At 33.7% G+C, this 19,805-nt stretch overlaps 1 protein-coding gene across 1 annotated transcript in view; it reads left to right on the forward strand.

Moving 5' to 3' along the window:
- The window catches only part of CFAP47 (cilia and flagella associated protein 47), a 469,679-nt gene that overhangs the window by 370,393 nt on the left and 79,481 nt on the right, over positions 1-19,805 (forward strand). Inside the window, exons 52-56 of the mRNA XM_019019001.4 lie at positions 7,029-7,204; positions 9,113-9,220; positions 11,898-12,009; positions 14,805-14,909; positions 18,862-19,018. Coding sequence (XP_018874546.3) covers positions 7,029-7,204; positions 9,113-9,220; positions 11,898-12,009; positions 14,805-14,909; positions 18,862-19,018 — 658 coding nt within the window. The remainder of the gene's footprint in view (positions 1-7,028; positions 7,205-9,112; positions 9,221-11,897; positions 12,010-14,804; positions 14,910-18,861; positions 19,019-19,805) is intronic.

The raw sequence follows: 19,805 nt of genomic DNA on the forward strand, positions 1-19,805 counted from the left end.
CTGTATTTCTGAGTGAAATATTGTTTAGGGGATAGAAAGGAATGAGTCAGGTAAGAAAATCATAATTGTCCTTCCTTCTCGTGTAGGTCTTTAAGTCAGGAGTATATTAATTAGTTGAAATCAACATCACAGCTATCTGAAAGACCATTATTTCAATTAAAGTTCACAAAACATTCCAAAATAAAACAATTTTTGGCTACTCTGTCATTATGAGCTATTCATGCCTCTGCCTTCTTCCGTAAATGCAGATGAAGAAGAATTGACTGAACATGACATTGGATTCATTTATGCAAGTTCAAACACCTGACATGCAAAAAAAAAAAAAAAGGCAAATACCCACTCACTGTGTCAAGAATTACCCCCTGGGGTACCGCATACCCCATGATTATTAAATTATGTGTAATGTATCTAAGCACTGTTTGCTTAACTCGTAACAAACACTCTTCAAAATGGCTGGCCTACATGGTCATTCAGAGTTAGCATTTTAGTAATTCACACACATGCATATACATATATATGTATACTTACATATATATACGTAGAGAATAAATACATAGAGAATACATACACACATATACGGCGGGGGAGGTAGAATACTATCTTAAACAGTTAAGCAGGAGGTTACTTCCTAGGGATCGGTCCTTGCAATTAGAAATATTTCTATTTTTAATAGTTTTCTTTTCTCTCTCAAGGTTATGGGGTGTGTCTGAATACAAATTAATAAACTTTAGGCTCTTCCAGTGTTTTCTGGCTTTTTCACAACTCCCAGATGCCTATTAATGCATCCTCAACATACATGTCCCCCAGTCTGGCATTAGCAAACCACCTTGATTGCATCTCAGCATTCTATACATTTCAAGTCATATGGTGGAGGATTGGGGATTGGGGTGGGTATAAGGCATGACATCATTAGATACAGTGTTGTACAGATGGAAATAGCAAAGGAATGACCATGGTGTTTCTAAATATAGCTGTCTACATGGTTTATGTGAGTTCTGACTTTTCAATTTAGGAAAATTATTGACCCAGATTATAATGATCACTTCCTCTCAATTACATGATACTTTCAAAATACCCATTAGTTCAGTTTGTTTACTGACTTGATAATGTTTTCAAATGGAATAAAATTAAAATTGAAGATTTCCTCAATAATATGCCTTACTTAATATTATTGTGTGTTTTCTCCTCAGAAATAATCCTTTTATAATGAACTTGTGATTATCTTCTGAGAGATGGTATGGTGAAAATACTTCATGCTAGTGCATATTGAATTGTCATTGACTCAATTAAGTGGTTATGTGGAAGTAAATAATCTTTATTTATTCTGACCAAGCAGGAAATGATGAAGTGTTTATTGCACTCAGTGAATTACATTTTTCCTCTTAGAGTAGGTATGAACTGGCAACCAAGTGACAAAGTGATAAGGCAATAAAGTCTTTCTCCCATCTGAAACTGCTGTCTTCACCCAGTAACTTTCAAGTAAGGAGGCAGGCTGAATTAACTGGAGACTTTTAAATTCCTTTTGAGTTAGATTTTTACAAAGTTGCTTTATTATTTAGTTAAAAGTTGTGATTATCCAAAATATCAGACATATCAATAATTATATATAATATGTAATATGTAATGTACAATATGTAATACATAATATATAATGTATAATATGTATATACATACACACAAACACTAAATCATCTCATAAATTGCACATTTTATTTTCTAATGAGTATTTACTGGGTATCTCTGATATTCCTGCCACTGTTCTAGATGCTAAGGAACAGTGATGAACAATACAAGCAAGGCCCCTATTTGCATGGAGCTACCATTCTAGTGGAGTTAGAAAACGAATAAAATAACTGAAATAGGATGTTTCCTGGGAAGTTCTCCTTTTATCCTGGATTTTCAAATGAAGTCACAAACCTGGGAACTGTAGATAATTATATTTCCATATTATGAAAGTGGTTGCTGTCCTGTTTATTTAAGACTCTCTAAATATAGTATTCCGAGTATATCTAGCTGATACAGCAAATAAACCCTAAATTTGCAATGGCTAAACACAGTAAAAGTTTTTAACAATTGTAACATTCTAGTGAATGTGTCCCTGGTTGGTGGGTGGCATACTCTGTGTTGTGATTCAGGGAGCAAGGCTCGTTCCATCTTGTGATTCCTTCCTTTTTAGGGACTCAGAGGTTCCTACATATAGCTGGAGAAAAAGAAAGCAGAGAGAAGAGAATTTCCAATAGTTTTAATGGCCTTGACACACAGGTGACACATCACTTTCACTCACATACAATTGGAGAAAACTAGTGACACAGCTATGCCCAGGTGAAAGAGGGTCTGGGAAATGGAATCTCTAGTTGGACAGCCACTGCCAAGTGACATCTTCATGCCAAGAAAGGAGAACATAGGATTTTAATGGAGACATGATGTTTCTGGCACATCAAGGGAGGGGAGGAATCTTTAGCCCATCACCCATTTACAGCTCATATCTGTGATGGCCAGAACAAAAAGACAGTGGGAGTGTCTTCTTTAAGGAGGGGAAGCTGATAGTTTAATGCCCGTGGCTCTTGGTGAGTTCCTACCAACAGAATGGACCACAGAGGGAGGGAAGGTGGTTAGAGTGAGAGCAAGATGCACTTTCATCGGTACAAGTCAAGAGATGTAGTGGGCCAAAGTGAATTTGACATAATGAAATAAGGCTAGGCTTGAGCTTATTTGAAAGGACCCAGCGCAAGAAACATTCTTCTAGGGTGAGAAGACTCCAGGAGAGTCTACATGAGGGTAATTCAAGATAGAAGAAGCCAAAAGGAACTTATATAGTCACCTGGATAAGATCAGGTAGCACCAATTAAGTAAGTGGATATTGTTCTTCTACCTGTCATCTCATTTCATCCTGCGACCTGAAAGAGCCAGCCACGTCAGCACCATGATCATAGGAGAGGAAGCTGGAGCAGAGGGTTGAAAAGAGCAGGCCATGTTTACCTCCTTCCTCACAGGCAGTGTGCAAAATTCCCAGACAGGCCTGAGGGTGAGGATGAGGTGCCAGAAACAATCAGGAGAAGACTTCAATTGCATGTGAGAAGAAAGTGTTGATTGATTTGAGATTTCTATAAATACCTCAAAATTAGACTCTTCTGGCACTGGGAGCCAGCAGTTTGGGAGGCCGAGGCAGGCCGATCAGGGGTCAGGAGGTCGAGACCATCCTGGCTAACACGGTGAAACCCCGTCTCTACTAAAAATACAAAAAAAATTAGCCAGGCGTGGTGGCAGGCGCCTGTAGTCCCAGCTGCTCCGGAGGCTGAGGCAGGAGAATGGCCTGAACCCAGGAGGCGGAGCTTGCAGTGAGCCGAGATCGTGCCACTGCACTCCAACCTGGGCGACAGAGCGAGACTCCATCTAAAAAATAAAATAAAAATGAAAATAAAAAATAAATAAATAGGTATGTGTATAAATATATATATAAATGCTGAAAATATCTAATATTTGTTTTAAAAGTGTGTAGGTATTCAAACTTCCTCTGAAAAGCTTTATAATTTGCAAAATTCAATACAACTGTTTTTATATATTTTAAAAGAGTATTCCACTTCTACATGAGTGGTTACATGTTTTAATTATTTTCAATTTCAGCATCTTGTGAATGTCTTTTCTGTTTTACAATTTTTGCTTGTATTTCACGGGCTTAAATATGCATTGTTTAGTCCTCTTACAAAGGAGTCTGAGAAATGGAAGCAATTTCTTTAAACAGCCATTATGTTTGCTACAATATTCCTAAGTACAAGCCAGAAAAAATATTGGGATACCTTATAAAAGAATGCTTTCCATCATTAAACCTAAAAGAGTGCATGTGAAGATGAAAGAAGGCTTTAGAAGTCATCATGTAGTGTTCAGCCATTACTGTTTTACTTGAGTTTCAAGAAAAAATCAGTCAAAACTGATTTATGTTTAATTCTGAACACAAATTAACTTTAAAAGCCTACTCATGAAAGTGGAGGAATATGCCATTTGCAAAACAGACACCAACCAAGTATTTCAAACGTTTTTATAGAGTATTCACAGAATTCAGTGGACTGTGTGCTTCTCATTTAGTAAGAGTTCTTTATAAAATAAAATGGAATGGGAGGTGACAGGATAACTTAGCCAAAACAATTAATCTTGTTTTAAATATAATCTTAATGTTTTATTTTGTATGTTATTTTCCCAAAATGGTTATGCATTTCAGTAATCATATAGATAACCTAAGAAAGTTGTTTCAAGAATAAACATGAATTTTGATCGTCTTATAAAATGACGGATAACATAAGTTTCTTCTCTTTAACTTAGTGAACATATCAAATACTTTAAAAATGTAATTTTACAACCTTAAGAAATATTGATATTTAGAAAAGTAATCTTCCCTAAAATTTTGAAGATATTTTTGGCAGGTGGATATTTAAAATACAAATTATTCATTATGTTAAAGGTGTCATTTAAGATTTTTTTCTGTTTAAACCTAGAAGAAAATAATATCCAAACAGTAATGTAATTTAGAAATTATTTTTGTAATATTATAGTTACATTTGAGATACTTTCTACCATCCTAGAAATATAGTACAGTTAATTAGAAACTTAAAGCTTTTGACTATAGTGAAACATTTATTTCTATTGAGTCTTGCTATTTTCAAAACTCCAAATAATTTGATTCCAGAGATTTTCAAGAGATTGCAGTACTGGTAGCGCTAAGCATTCAACAATTGCTCTCTGGAAGGCTGCTCTGTAAAGGATTTTGAGGATGTGTCCAGATCTACTGAATAAGAGTGAAATGATCAGTTAATAGTATTTGCCATGGATATTGCAAGGATGCCAAGGAGGAGCTGTGATTTAAGTACTCCATAGACACCATCTGTATTTCCCACTCTTAAGATCTGGCCAACTGTAGAATATTATGACACTTTTGTACCACGAGAGCATGGTCTTGTTAGATAGGTTGTAGTTTACAGAGAAAATAGTAGGTTTAATGTGATTTTGTTTCATTTTGTTTTCAAGACTTATATATGTAATAAGACTTCAAGTAGTTCTATATTCCAATATTTATTCCTCTTTAGACCAGAGTCTAAATCTAAATTTAATGTGTAGGTCACAACATGTGAGTGGCTCAACATGTGAGTGGGAAATAATAGAATAGAATAAAAGGTAGTAGAAAGTATCAGAAAATATTACATGTGGTAAATGCAGGGATTGTTTTGTAAAACTTTTGTGATATGCGTATGTGAACCATATTGTGATATAAAACAAATTATTGTGGGTTGTGGTTAAAACATTTTGAAACTCAGTGGTTTAGATTCTAGCATTTTTACTTCTATGACAGGCTATAGCATTCTGTTGAACGGACACTGATCTTCTCTGAATAATTTCTGAGTGGTAGACCAGGACAAATGTCTAGGCCAAATGTGTCATTTCCATCTTCTGTCTTATGCCCTGAGTAAAATCTCTAGGCTCATATTGGATTGATAGTATGTGTTACCTTGGCATACCCTTTTTTCTAGTTGTTGTTATTTTTGACCATTGGAAGTTATTTAGAGGCCAAGTCCTCTATCAACTTTATAAAATATGCCAGGTTACCCAGGAAATTAGTCACTGTTCAGTATTTTACATTTTACACTTTTATTTTTCCTTCTTTATAATTATGAGCATTGAATATTTTGCTGTAGAAGTTTAAATGCCCGCTTATTTTAAGAATTCATAATTCTAATGTCTCCTGAAACCATTGTAGAAGACTATTTTTCATTGCATTTATAATCAACACTGATTTCTAATAAGTGATATCTGCTCTAATCTAATTGTTAATTTGTATATATTCTTAGTTTCCATCTTTCTTCACCAGATGTTGTTCACCACACTAAATGTTGTTTCCATTCCTCTAAAATGTAGCATCCTTCGAACTCATTTATTTATTAGAGGTGATCAGGCAAATATTCTGAGCTAGGTCCTCTGAAACAGCCATAGACAAAGCTGTAATATCTACCTTGAAGATATGTTCCCAGAAGCTTAGAAAGAATTTTTTGTCACCCCTGTAACATGATTTGATAAATTTCATAACAGCTCCATGTTCTAAAGTACGTTTATTACCAAGCTTTGATTTATAATTGAAATGCTCAACCTTCTCCATTTCTTTAGGTTAAAACATTTAGGCAACTGGAATTTGTTAAGATTGAGATGTGTCCTGTCTACTAATTATCTGTACTACATTTGCTTCAGTTATAGCTTTTGACGTAGTGGAGATCATGGCTGAAATGGGATGCTTTATAAGTCATTAGCCAGGATGGGTCAGTATGAGGATCAGGAAATATCTTAGAACTTAAAGAGTGCCTTCCAGGGCTAAGACAATGTACCCTGGGGGAAGGACAGGACGAACAAGAACAGAAGGAAGAAATCTAAACAGAAAGATGTATCATCAACATAATTTGACTTTTTAGTTTAGATTGTCCCTGCTACTTGATGCTAAGATACGTTGCTACTTTAAGTGTTTCCTTTGGATCAGCAGCAGCAGCAGCATCATGTGGAAACTTTTTAGAAATATAAATTTCAGACCCCATCCCAGAGCTACTGAATCTCTGGGATGAAGAAAGGCTGTGGGGGAGAGGTGGGTAAAAATCTCTCTTTTAGCAGACTCTGCTGGTGATTCTTATGTGCAATAAAGTTTGAGTACCATTCCTAGAGTAAACACTGAAAAATGGACCTCATAAAAATAATGATACCAGTGAAAAATATATTTTAAATGTAATTTTACAAATAGTTTTCATCCATTTAGTTACATGGATCTCTGTGTGGTATTTGCTGTTGAAAAAAAATAAGGTTACAATTTATCAAGGCTAATGAAAGAAAACATATAAGAGATTCAAAGCTAGTGAGATATATTCAATAGTGTATCAAGGTAAAAAAAATAAAACAAATGGCCTTATATTATGTAATAATTTCCTTTACATTTCCTTTCATAGTATAATGACTCCATGCTGACACTGAAAGTTGATTACATATTTGTTGTATAATTCTAGGACAGCACTTGCATTGAAATACCTCTCTCTAATCCAAAAGATAGAGGTCTTCACTTAGAGGTGCAGTTAACGAGTGCTGCCCTTAATGGGGATAATGAAATTATCCTGAGTCCACTACAGTGCACCAAATATATTGTATGGTATTCTCCAGCAACTACAGGCTACAGCGATGAAAGGTATGGTTTGAGTGTGGCATTATATTTCATTGTTGATCCTTAGAAATTAACGTTTAAAATTTATTTTTTCTTATACTATAATCATTAAAATTACACTTGCTCATAGTTTTAACTTTGTTTAATACTAGTCCCTGAAAAAATGTACTGACTTAGAGTTAGCTTTTGCTTGCTTCAGTGCAAAAATAGTATTTATCAGAATATCAAATTAAATAATTTCTACATTTCTCCTTTTATCCCCTTTCACTTCACTTTTTACTAAGTAAATCTTTATGGATGCAAAAACTGAACAAATGAAAACAATTGCATGAGGACTAGGGATTAAATTTTCAATTTTCTTGATGAAAATTAACTTATATATTTTTCTTCTTAAATACAAATAATTCACTTGGAGGACATAAAGGAATTAAAGTAATTAATTACAGTCATAATGTCCTACAATACATATCTTGAACTTATTTCTGCTAACTGAAATTTTGCATCCGTTGACCAGTCTCTCCCCAAAGTTTGTGTCCCCTCCACCTCCCAGCGCCTGGTAACAATAATCATTATACTTTCTGCTTCTGAGTTCAATTTTTTAAAATTCTACATATAAGTGAAATTTGTCTTTCTGTGCCTGGCATATTTTATTTAATGTAACATCCTTCAGAATAACTCTTATTGGTGCTTCAAGTACAGTATCCTACAATAGAAACCAGTAATTGTTATTTTAATGAGTCAGTAAATAAATGAATACATCTGTGAAATTTTAAAGGACAAAAATTATTATTCTGTGAAGCATGAAAGTAAGAGTATAACATGAAAGATACTATTCTGAAAAAATTATTATTAGAAATATGGGCTGGTCTTTTTGCCCCAATATGACTGCACAAGCTTTGTGAACATATACTGAATCTTGAATTTTCTTTATCAGCATACATTAAAAAAATTTTTGGCTAATACTTACTGTCTGCCTACTCTGTTATCATCATTGGGGCGTGTATTTTACATACATAAACATAAAATTCTCATAGTAACTGTAAGAGGTAAGATTGATTCCTCCTATTTTATAAATGAGAAAATTGAAGCTCAAAAAGTTAAGTGACTTTTTCAAGACTGCACAAATAAAAGATGACAGAGCTGAGATACCATCCCAGTTATACTTTTTTTTTTGTTTGAGACAGTCTCACTCTGTCGCCCAGGCTGGAGTGCAGTGGCGTGATCTCAGCTCACTGCAACCTCTGCCTCCCAGATTCAAGCGATTCTCCTGCCTCAGCCTCCCAAATAGCCGGGATTACAGGTGACCGCCACTACACCCAGCTAATTTTCTGTGTTTTAATGGAGACGGGGGTTCCACCATATTGGCCAGGCTGGTCTCGAACTCCTGACCTCGTGATTCACCTGCCTCGGCCTCCCAAAGTGCTGGGATTACAGGCATGAGCCACCACGCCCGGCCCCCAGTTATACTTGCTTAGACTGTCACAAGCTCTGCTTCCCTGGGAGTTGAGGATGTGCTGATCATAAAGGAAGTTCTCTAGAGCTATATGTCACTTGATAGCATTCACATGAAAATGCACATGCATTCAACTGAAACTAAATTTGACTTAGTCACAGTTAAAAAGCAGGGCTTTTACTGTTCCACCTTCTGCAAGATATTTAAAATACTCACGTTTAAACATTTTTATTGATCCAACAGGCATTTATTAAACAGATATTAATGACAACAACACTGCTTTTCTTGAATAATGAAGTGATTTTCTCAACCAAAAATGAAGAATTAAAAATACATCTACAAAAAGAGTAGTATGTGTTACAGAGTAGTTGTCAAATGTTGTATTTAAAACCATTTATACTAGTTTGGGGTATACTTCTGCCCAATTTATTACACAAACTAAAACTGCTGACAAAATTTTGTGTATTTCTCTCCACCAGCATTATTTTTCAGCCTGAAATGGCTGAAGAGTTCTGGTATTTACTGAAGTTAACTATTGAATTACCAAAACCAACCACAATGCCAGAAATACAGTGCGACCTTGGCAAGTAAGTTCTACTTAATAGATAAAGTTATTGCTTGCAAGAAAAATAGTTAATCTATTACAGTGTTGTTATAATGCATTCAGTTTCTAAAATAAAGAATAAATATATCTTTAGTCATTGATTTTTTTCCCCTAGGGAAGGTTTGATATGTAAACTACCCTGTGGAAAACTTGTCAAATAAAAACAAATCAGGACTTAGCAAGGAAAGAGTTTTATTCAAAAGGATTATTACAAGGGATAAAAAGGGACCATTGCAATAGGGAAAGACTCCCATCTTAGAAGTCTACAAGGGTTTACAAAATCAAACAGAAAAAAGTTCGTCTTTTATAAAGTAAAGGAAGGTCAAGCAGATATAGACAGAATCTCTGGAGGGAAAGCTGGACAAGCAAGGGAAAATGGCCAGTGATGTCTAACAGGAAAAGGGTTTTACTGTGGTCAGCTAATTCCCAGGAGAAGCTGAGAAAGGGTCATGTTACTTTGTGTGTCTGCATGCTTGTTTAGGCTTAGGGACAGGCAGAGTTCAGGGGCTGGTGGGAAGGAGAGAAACCTGGCAAACTTTCCTCAAGGTGAAGCAGAGGTAAGCAATGAACAACTGTGAACATTTGGTCAGTGGGTTAATGCCGTGATCCCTTGAGATATGACCATTCTTATTTAGGTAGTTGAGTTCCTACTATTTATCAAGTTTGGTGCTGGTAAATAGGGGTAAACAAGGCATAATCCCTACTTTTAAAGAGTATACACCGTAGTGAGCAAATTAGTGCCTTTTAACTAATTTCTCTCCCTTATCACATCAAAAGAGTGTTGCATTCTTCCAGTACCAGCTCTTTAGCCAAAACAATGACATTTGAAATTTTTTTTCTTACAGTAGCATAGATATCTAGTATGAAAATATTTTATTCCTATTTTTCTAAGGTATTGCGTATGAGAAAACTTGGGAAATTGGTAATATACGAAGCAGATGCTTACCAAAAAATGATGGGAAATCTGTCATGATTTTTAGTGTATTTTATTCACTATAATTAATGAAGTTTTGGTTATTTTCATTGAATTTCTTCATATGTCCCTGGTGAAAGAACAAATTCATGATTTACAGAGACTTGTTAAATTTGTAGTCTAGAATCACAAAACTGACATATAATGTTCTTTTTAAGGTGAATCATTTTATACATATACTTTATATAAAAACAAGAAAATGGTGCTTTATTTGAATTATATAATTTGAATTTATGAACTGAATTCTGCTCAGCACATATTACCTAATTTTCCTCTGTCACAGGGCCATGACATTGTGAAAAACAATATATGTATGGTGATGATTCCATTCTTTTTATTACAGATTTGCTACCTAAATATTTTAATCTTAATTACTCTATATTGTAAGCAAGAAACAGTAAAGAGATATGAAAAACTGTACATAGATAAAATTATGTTATTATGTTATACTTTAACATTACAGAAAGAATGAAGATGACAAGCTGGATGCTGTACATTAAAAACCATTAGAATTGATAGTTGAGAATTATGAACACTCATTTATTATTTGTTTAGAGCATAAATAGTCACATATTTTGGGCATTTATTCATCATCAATTTGGATCTTGTTAATGTTCTCAATGAAAACTTCGTGCATTTATTACTCTGTTATTACGACTAGACTGTGTTAGCTTTTTTGGCTGGATTTAGCATTATAAAACAATAAGTAAACATTATTCCTAAAACTGGAATATATTCTAATATCTAATAGGGGATAACATTAGGTCTCAAAAATAGAGAACCAAGGATTAAAATGTCATTAGTTCATACATAATTATTTTGAGTTTGAAACTAAAAGAAGTCATTATATTAGCTTCCTAGGGTTGCCATTACAGGCATCATAAACTGGGTGGCTTAAGACCACAAAAATGTATTGTCTCACAGTTCTGAGGCTAGAAGTTTAAAATCAAGGGTTCACCATGACCATGCTCCTTCTGAAACCTGTAAGGGATAATTCCTTGCCTCTTTTAGCTTCTACTTCTTCTTCTTTTTTTCTGTTTTAGAGACAGGGTCTTGCTCTGTCACTGAGGCTGGAGCGCAGTGGTGCGATCATGGCTCACTGCAGCCTCAAACACCTGGGCTAGAGCGATCCTCTTGCCTCAGCCTCCCAAGTATGTAGGACTACAGGCAAGCCACCATGCCTGGCTATTTTTTAAATTTTTTGTAGAGACAGGTTCTTACTGTATTGCTCAGGCTTGTCTTAAACTCCTGGCCTCAAGTGACCCTCCAGACTCAGCTTCCCAAAGCACTGGGATTACAGGCATGAGCCACTGTGCCTGGTCTTTTTTAGCTTCTTCTGCTTGCCAGCAACGTTTGGCTTTCTGTGACTTGAGATACATCACTCTAATCTCTACTTCCACTGTTATATGGCCATCTTCTGTGTATCTTCACATGATTCTATTTACAAAGACACCAGTCATACTGGATTAAGGGCCTGTCTTACTCCAGTAAGATGTTATCTTAACTAGTTACATATGCAGTGACTCTATTTCCAGATAATATCACATTCTGAAGTACTAGGAATTAAGACTTCAATATATCTTATGGGGTGACATATGTTAATCCTAGGGGTCATCAAGTTTATGGAATTAACACTAAATAAGTTTATGAATACCAGCAAATTTACTAGCTTTTTTTTTTCTCCTAGGCATGTCACTCAGATCATTCCTTTAGTTAATTGTACGCATGAAACCTTAAAATTGCAAGCAACAAACAGTAATCCTGAAAATTTTGTCCTGGATATTAACAGAAAATCACAAGTAAGTAAGTTCAGAGAGCCGTGAAATTTACTGCTGCTAGATCATTTTCCAATTCTGATTTTGGGACACTGGTGGAGTATTATCACTTGAATTATTACTAAGGATTTAAATTTCTAAAATTTAAGAATTGAATTTTATAGGCCCAGCGGGGTGGCTCATGCCTGTAATCCCAGCACTTTGGGAGGCTGAGGCGGACAGATCACTTGAGGCCAGGAGTTTGAGACCAGCCTGGCCAACATGGCGAAACCCTGTCTCTACTAAAAATACAAAAATTAGCCAGACGTGGTGTCACGTGCCTGAAATCCCAGCTACTCGGGAGGCTGAGGAATGAGAATCACTTGAACCCCGGTTGCAGCGGTTGCAGTGAGCTGAGATCGTGCCACTGCCCTCCATCCTCGGCGATAGAGCGAGACTCTGTCTCCAAAAGTAATTAAAAAAAAAAAAAAAGGATTTTCTTTTATATACTTCTCCCCTTGAATTTTAATTTATCGACAAAACAATATCATGTTAATATAAATTTTTAAAATTATATATGGTAGAGTCATGCTCATGATTACTTCATTCTAATAAATTGGTTGCGTTTTCTTTCTCACCATTTTAGTAATCAGTTTTTGTGATAGTTTCCAGTATTATGATTATTAACTCTATTGTCATTATATGTTACCAGGGTTCCAAGGGACCAGTTGTTTTCTAGCCTTTCCTGAGTTCTTGCCCATCCCCCATTCCTCACCCCTGACACAGACACACACTTTGAGACAATGCTGACAACTCTAGCCCTCTCTGCTTCTTTCTCCGCCCAACTTTCTCATTCTTAGATCCTGGCAGAGGCTAGGTCCAGTCAATGATACTAAATCACTCTTCTCCTTCCTGCAAGTTACAAAATAAGATCCTAAGGTTTAGCATGACTATCTCTGTTTCTAAAGCATAGGACACCATTTATTTGCAGTGAGTGTCATACTTTCAGGTAACCATCAAAATGATAATTACAATAGACTGTTTTTATCAAGGGACTTCAAAGTATATCATGAAGCCCTGCTAGTAGATATAGTATTTAAATAAAGGCTTTTACTATTTGTTGTTTAACAATTGTTTAACAAATCTACACTTTGATTTATTTATTTATATCTTAACATCTGTCTCTTGTCAGTTACTGGTTGCCAACTTATGTAATGATATAAAAGTAGTTCTTAGCTATCATAATATGTCAAATTAGAAATCACTAATTACTATATTGCTAAAATTGGTGTATATGCTTTAATCTTAGAAAGCGTATATTAAAGTGTACACACATTATTATATCATTCAATACCACATTTTTCCATAAATTATATGAAGTCTGATATTCAGGATATAATTTATATATTACTGAAATTCCTCATTAGAAAGTGGTGTTTTTGTATCCTTTATATCTCTACTTTTAGAGAACAGTCTAATCTGTGGTCCAAGGGAAAATAAATGTAATATTTTGCACATCCAAAGTTACATTACATAATCAAGAATATAAACTCTGTTTTAACATTTCCAACCATGGCTTTCTAGTCCATTAATTCTTCTATTCATTTATCAAACATTATTGAGCACTGAATATGCAATTAACTCTAATATTAGAAAACAACTCAAAAAGCTATTTACGAGAAAAATACTATCACATTTTAGAAAACAAATAGGAGCACACATTAATTGTAATGATAATAAATGAAAAATATATAGAGAGAAATATCCATCTATTTATATCCATGGAGAGAATAAACTATTTTTCCAAATTTTCTAAGTTGAAACACTATATAAAATGCAATTTTACTTATTATTTTTGCTAAGTCTGACAGTGAAATTAATTAATAATCCTAAAGTGTATATTAACTGATAATCCTGAAACATTCAAGATATCAGAGAGCAAGCCAGCCTGAGATAAAAATATTAGATGTAGATAAACTACAATTGTGTAATAAACAGGTGACTCTGTTCTAAATATAAAATTTAGTTTGCATTTGCATTTCATAAATAATTATCACAGTTTATTGGGCATCAACTGCTGTATTCAAGAAGGATTGAAAGATACTGCTTAATTGTAATTTTGCCTTTTCAAAGTTTTTCTGGCAAAATATATTAGTGTAAAATAATAGACTTCCTTTTCATACATGTGCCACTCATGCTATCATTTTGTGTTTATCTTCAAATTAAATTATTTCCAGTGTAGCATTTTGATTACATAATATACTCAAGCCCTTATTATATTGTGATGGAGTCACTGGCTTCTTTCACAGTCTCTAAAGAAGTAACGTAAACTAATAGTGTACAGACTCAAGTTATCCTAGCAGGTCACACCTTGAATGTGTAGGAGGAAGAGGAAAATTTCCTTGCACATTAAAGAAGCATGCTTAGAAACAGTTCATTTCTTTTGAAATGAACAAAAGTAACAAATTAAGTTACTGGTGGTTTGACATGTACCTTGGGATGGGCAATATGCTATGGGATCTTACATAAAGTGTATATGTCTTTTATTGAAGGTTCGAACTGAGCTTTAAAAATTAACCCTGACTTCCTTGTACAGAATGAGTCCTCCAAGTGGTGATTATCTTGGATAAGAACATGATGTGATCACCCCCAAACACGGTTTAACATGGGCCCTTTGAACAATATTCAAGGAGCAGGCATACTGAGAACAGATAATGTGTGCAAGACAACACATTAATCACACAAACATCAACCCTGCATATACCTAGTACACAAAGATACCAACTCAAGCCAATTGGGTATTAATTTTTGTTCCCCCTTTGCTTTTTCCGTTTACACAGCTGATCATATCTCCTCACTCCACCACAGAATTACCTGTTCTCTTTTATCCTTCTGCACTTGGAAGAGCTGATCATCAAGCTTGCATCAACTTCTACTGTACTCAGGTATGATAGAGTATTCTTGGACCAAACCAAGTTAATTAAATTTTAAATCAATATATAAAGAAATATAATTCATCATTCACCCAATTATATTTTGCAAGTAAAACAAGTTAATTATAAGTTAATTAAATGATTTTTGTAAAATAAAATATGCATTATGTACATGCAGACATCTGAAGAAGGTATTTTTAGATACATAGATCAGTGGAATAAAGAGAAATATATACCCAGATTTAAAACACAGATATTTCAATGTACACGTCAAATCACTGGCATTTATGTTAATTTTCTGACTTGAGTTTTACTACTCAACTTTCCATAAACTTAAATATAAAATATAGAGTGCAATTTGTAAATATTTGTTATTTTTCCACTGCATTTCATCTGAACAGTGTTCCTAAATATTAATTTTTAAAAACAATAGTTTTTCGCTTTTGACAATCTCTAAATATGTCCCGTATCATTCTAAGAATTATCCCAATTCATTCTCAACATAGTCCTATAATGGAAGTACTGTTATCAATCCTACTTTATGCATCAGGAATCTGAGACACAGAGAAATTAAAATCAGGCAGCCAGTAAAAGGTTGAGGTGTGACCTGAATCCAGGATAATCTGGTTTCAACTCATCTTCATGTCTACTTTTCACAGCTACTTAGTTAGCCAAGTGATTGTTAACTCTCTTACTACCAATTAAAATTTTATGTAAAATTTTACCATTTATATTATTTTTACTTCTTCAAATGTTCATGGGGAGGAATGCAAATGGAGGAATGTACTTTATATATTAGAAGACATCAAGGAGCTTACAAAACCCTGACATCTGAGGAGCAGTGGAATCCAATATAATACAGGGGTCTCCATGTCAGTACAGGGCCTATGGGTAACTGAAGTATCTTCATTTCCAAAAAATCTGTAATTTATTTTTAGAAAATTTGTTTTGAGGCTGTTAACTTGTCTAAATATGGTAATGACTAACACTTTACCTGAGACAAATGCTATAGAAATATGCTTCTTTTTCAAAAATATTAAAGGAGACAAACAGTAATCCTTCTCACACAGAAGGAAATACATAATGGAGATTATTTTCTTTCAGACAAGTAATTTTAACAAGGCTGTTCTTTTAAGCGATTGCTGCATAGCAGGATTAGAACCCCTTCATCATAATTATTGGGGGCAATTTTTTTGCTTGCATTTCTGGTGGAAAGCATATCTATTCAAGGACAGTGTTAGAACTCAGCAGGGAGATAATCAGTTCTGTATCTTAATAGCTTTAAAAAATCCTAGCCTAGAAGTTGAATGTTAAATTCTTTATCAAACACAAAAAGGCTCAAACAAGAAAATATTATCAATTCAAACCTTCTATGAGTCAGTTGAACACTGATGGTTAATTTCAGTCACTCTGAGTATCTCCTTCCAACTTGTAGCAAATCTATAAGGATTCAGCCATGATTAGACTTCAATCAATAATTCATGCTTTCAGCTATCAGGTCTAGACCTCCTCAACCTTCTCAATATATTGCTGTAACCTTTGTGATTTTTCTTGCCATATTTATCATTGAATCATTTAGGTCTTCCTCTTTTATTTAATTCATCCAGTTGACATCTTTTGCAAGAAAAACAAGTTCATCATAAAGTATTAATTGAATGAACTTTTGAAAATGTGGTATGCATTATGTATGAACAGGCATCTAAAGAAAATATTTTTTAAAATAAACTTTAGAGTTTATTTTTCTAAGTCTGAGTTTGGAATAACATTTACCATTAGGGAAATAGCCATATAGATTTCCATCCCTCTCTTGATTTAACTGATTAAATCTATCTAAACTGACACACACAGCTGATTAGCTGATGAATCTAAAGTCAACTAATGGCTGTTCTTATAGGGTAAACTTTATTTCTGATGGTTCCTCTTTGCTGGATTGAGGGAAATGGCTATGGTTCATTATCTGCTTCATTTGTTTCTGGTTTCAATTCATGTGAAAAACTCTGCAATGTAAACAATCTAACCATTCAGTTATGATTAGGGTTTGGGTTAAGTTCAAATTGTTTGTGCAGATTTTGAATCCTGTGATTAATTTGGTCAGGACATCACAACTGCAAATATCATAAACTTATATTTTATGCAACCAGAGTCTCTAAATTAAATTACGTTACTACATAACAGAATAAGAGGAGCAGTAGTAAGCAGCAAATGTGGTAAATTATAACTTCTCTTTGGTTTCAAAGATTATGTTCTGAGATTTTCTTTCTTGGTTTTCAGATGCTTCCTTTTTATTTTCAGATAGGTGCCTTGTTTATTTCATTCATATTTGATTGTATGATTTGTTTCATCTAAAGGTCAGAATAGCAAAAATTAAGGAAGAAGTTATAAAATCAGTGGTTTTACAATCCAGTGTGAGTCTGTGATCTTTGTAGCCTGTGCCTATGGAAAGTTCTGATTCTTCTTAACAAGTTTTAATTCTCTGGAGCTCAGTGTGCAAACTAGATTTGCTATCCTTTATATCCACTTGTTTTCTCTTTCAGAAATATCAAAATTGTATCTTTAAAAGTTTTAATGTCTCTCCTTTAGAAGAAGATTGAGAAAAATATGGGCTGAATATATTAGTTGTTGAGTGCATATGTTTGCTGGGTTACTTTTTAATTTGCCATTCTGAACCCAAGTGAATAATTTAATCAATGCTAGGAAAAGTGTTGGATGTCAGTGTTCAATAATCGTGGGATGTGGTTTAACATAGAAACTCCAGTACTCTATGCGACTTGAGAAAACATGAAACCATGACCTTCTTTTTGTCACTTGGCTCATTTACAATGGTTTAAAGTAACACGAGTTCTCCCATTTAAGATTTCTTTTATAAAATATCCAAATAGTAAATAATTTACTTAAACCACTTTTTAATTTAATTGAACTCTGATGCTTGACTTTAAACAGTCAATTTTGTGAATCAAGTTAGGACATTATTATTGAAAATATAGTTAATTTGTATTATGCTAGTCAAATCTGTGACTAATAGTAGTATAGTCATTTGAAGATAATATCCAGATGAAATATGCCTTTAATTCTCTCTACTAAGGAGGCAGGATTTTTATGAGTTTTCTTTCACTACTTCTCCTTATTTGAAGTAATCTTCAAGCAAGTTTCCATCTTTTTATCAGAATTTAAGCTTGGAAACGTCTATATAGTTTGAGAGATTATAAAGTAGGACATTGTTTGTGATCCCTTTATTCATCTGCAACATTAGCAAAGTGTTTGTTGCAGAAGTTTAAGAGACCCTGGAACTGAGTCACAGTGTACTGTACTCTGAAGGGACTTTTATCCTAAAATACAAAGAGATTTTCAAACAGAGCTTTACATGCTAATGAAACTTAGATAAAAATAATAGCCACATTCAATCTCCTTCACATAATTTTTGATTCATTTATCCATATCATGTGATAACAGATAATGCACTGGACTCGATGATGGAGATAAATAATATGGCATGCAATTGTACATACTTCCTTTTATTGGAGCTTCAATCTGTGCCTCATCTTCTTTGCCTTAATGTGGCAGCTATCTGAATTTCATTTGAAATTCACCCAAAGAGTTTGGAAACTACATGCAGTGTTTGGTATCAAGTTTGTTAAAAAAAAAAAAACAACTTGAACAGAAGTGCCAGGTTTTCCATTAAACTTTCTCTTTTATGTTGCTATAATAACTTTATGTGCATTGAAATATGTTTGATATTTGAATATTGCACTTTTGCCCTCTTCTGCCTCAAAGTAAAAATACATAGAATTATTTTTCCATAAAATTAAAAGGAATTTGGAAAAGAAAGGAAAAATAAAACAATGCTTTTTAACAACAAAACTTTTCTTATCTTTCCAAATTTTTATATGCATTATACTTATTAAGTATTGCAAATAAAGTATATGCAGTTAGGACACATAAGTTACGAATACTTATCTTCAAACAGTTTACAGAATGGAAATTCTACTTATCTGGAGTAGGACTATTTCCCCAGCCTCTAGACACGGAAAGAATAACCACACGCATTGGTCTTCAGTCAACTATTGTTATACCTTTCAAAAATCCCACAACGGAAGATGTCCTCATTGATATAATACTGACAAGTAAGTTGTTTTTCTTATATTTTACATGTTATTTTATAGGTATTTATCAGACTTATTTTATCATAGAATCAAAACATTTTAGAACAAATGGATACTTTAGAAATCTGTAAAGAAAATTATCTTATAAAAGAGAAAACAAGATTTGAGAGACGCAGTATTTTGGCTGAAATCACAGCTCATAATGGTACAGAATCAGAATTAGATAACTATATAACAAATCAAGTTCTTCCAATTTGATCTATAAACCCAAATATGTAAATTAGTAGATTTGTAAGATTCTTATGATATTATTCAAATATGCCAATGCTTATTCCTCAAAACCTTATAGAAATTCTGATATGGTGATTTTGTTTCCTTTTTGCATTTTCTTAATAAAGAGACAACATATTTGGAATAAATTTTGGCTTCAATCAGCCTTGTCCCTTTTTTATGCCATATTGAGGGTGTATGTTTTTAATTAGATTATTTGAAGAGTTTGATCACTTTATATTAAACAAATAAATAATGTGAGTCTGAATTAAAAATTAACACAGCTTGAGTTTTTTGAAACACATTTTCAATCTAATATTGAGCAGTACCAATTTATCTTTTCAACTATTATTACTACTTCTACTAAAACTATTATTAGTGCAATTATTGGGTTAAAGTTATATATTTTATGGTTTTTTATATAAATGACCAACTTACTCTCCAGAATGTTTATACTTTTGCAATTCATGCTGCAATTAGAAGTATAATATAGACATTACCTATTTTCCAGAACGGTGTAAGCCCTGAGTAATAACAC

The sequence above is a fragment of the Gorilla gorilla genome, chromosome X (assembly GCF_029281585.2).
Source record: "Gorilla gorilla gorilla isolate KB3781 chromosome X, NHGRI_mGorGor1-v2.1_pri, whole genome shotgun sequence".
Lineage (NCBI taxonomy): Eukaryota > Metazoa > Chordata > Mammalia > Primates > Hominidae > Gorilla > Gorilla gorilla.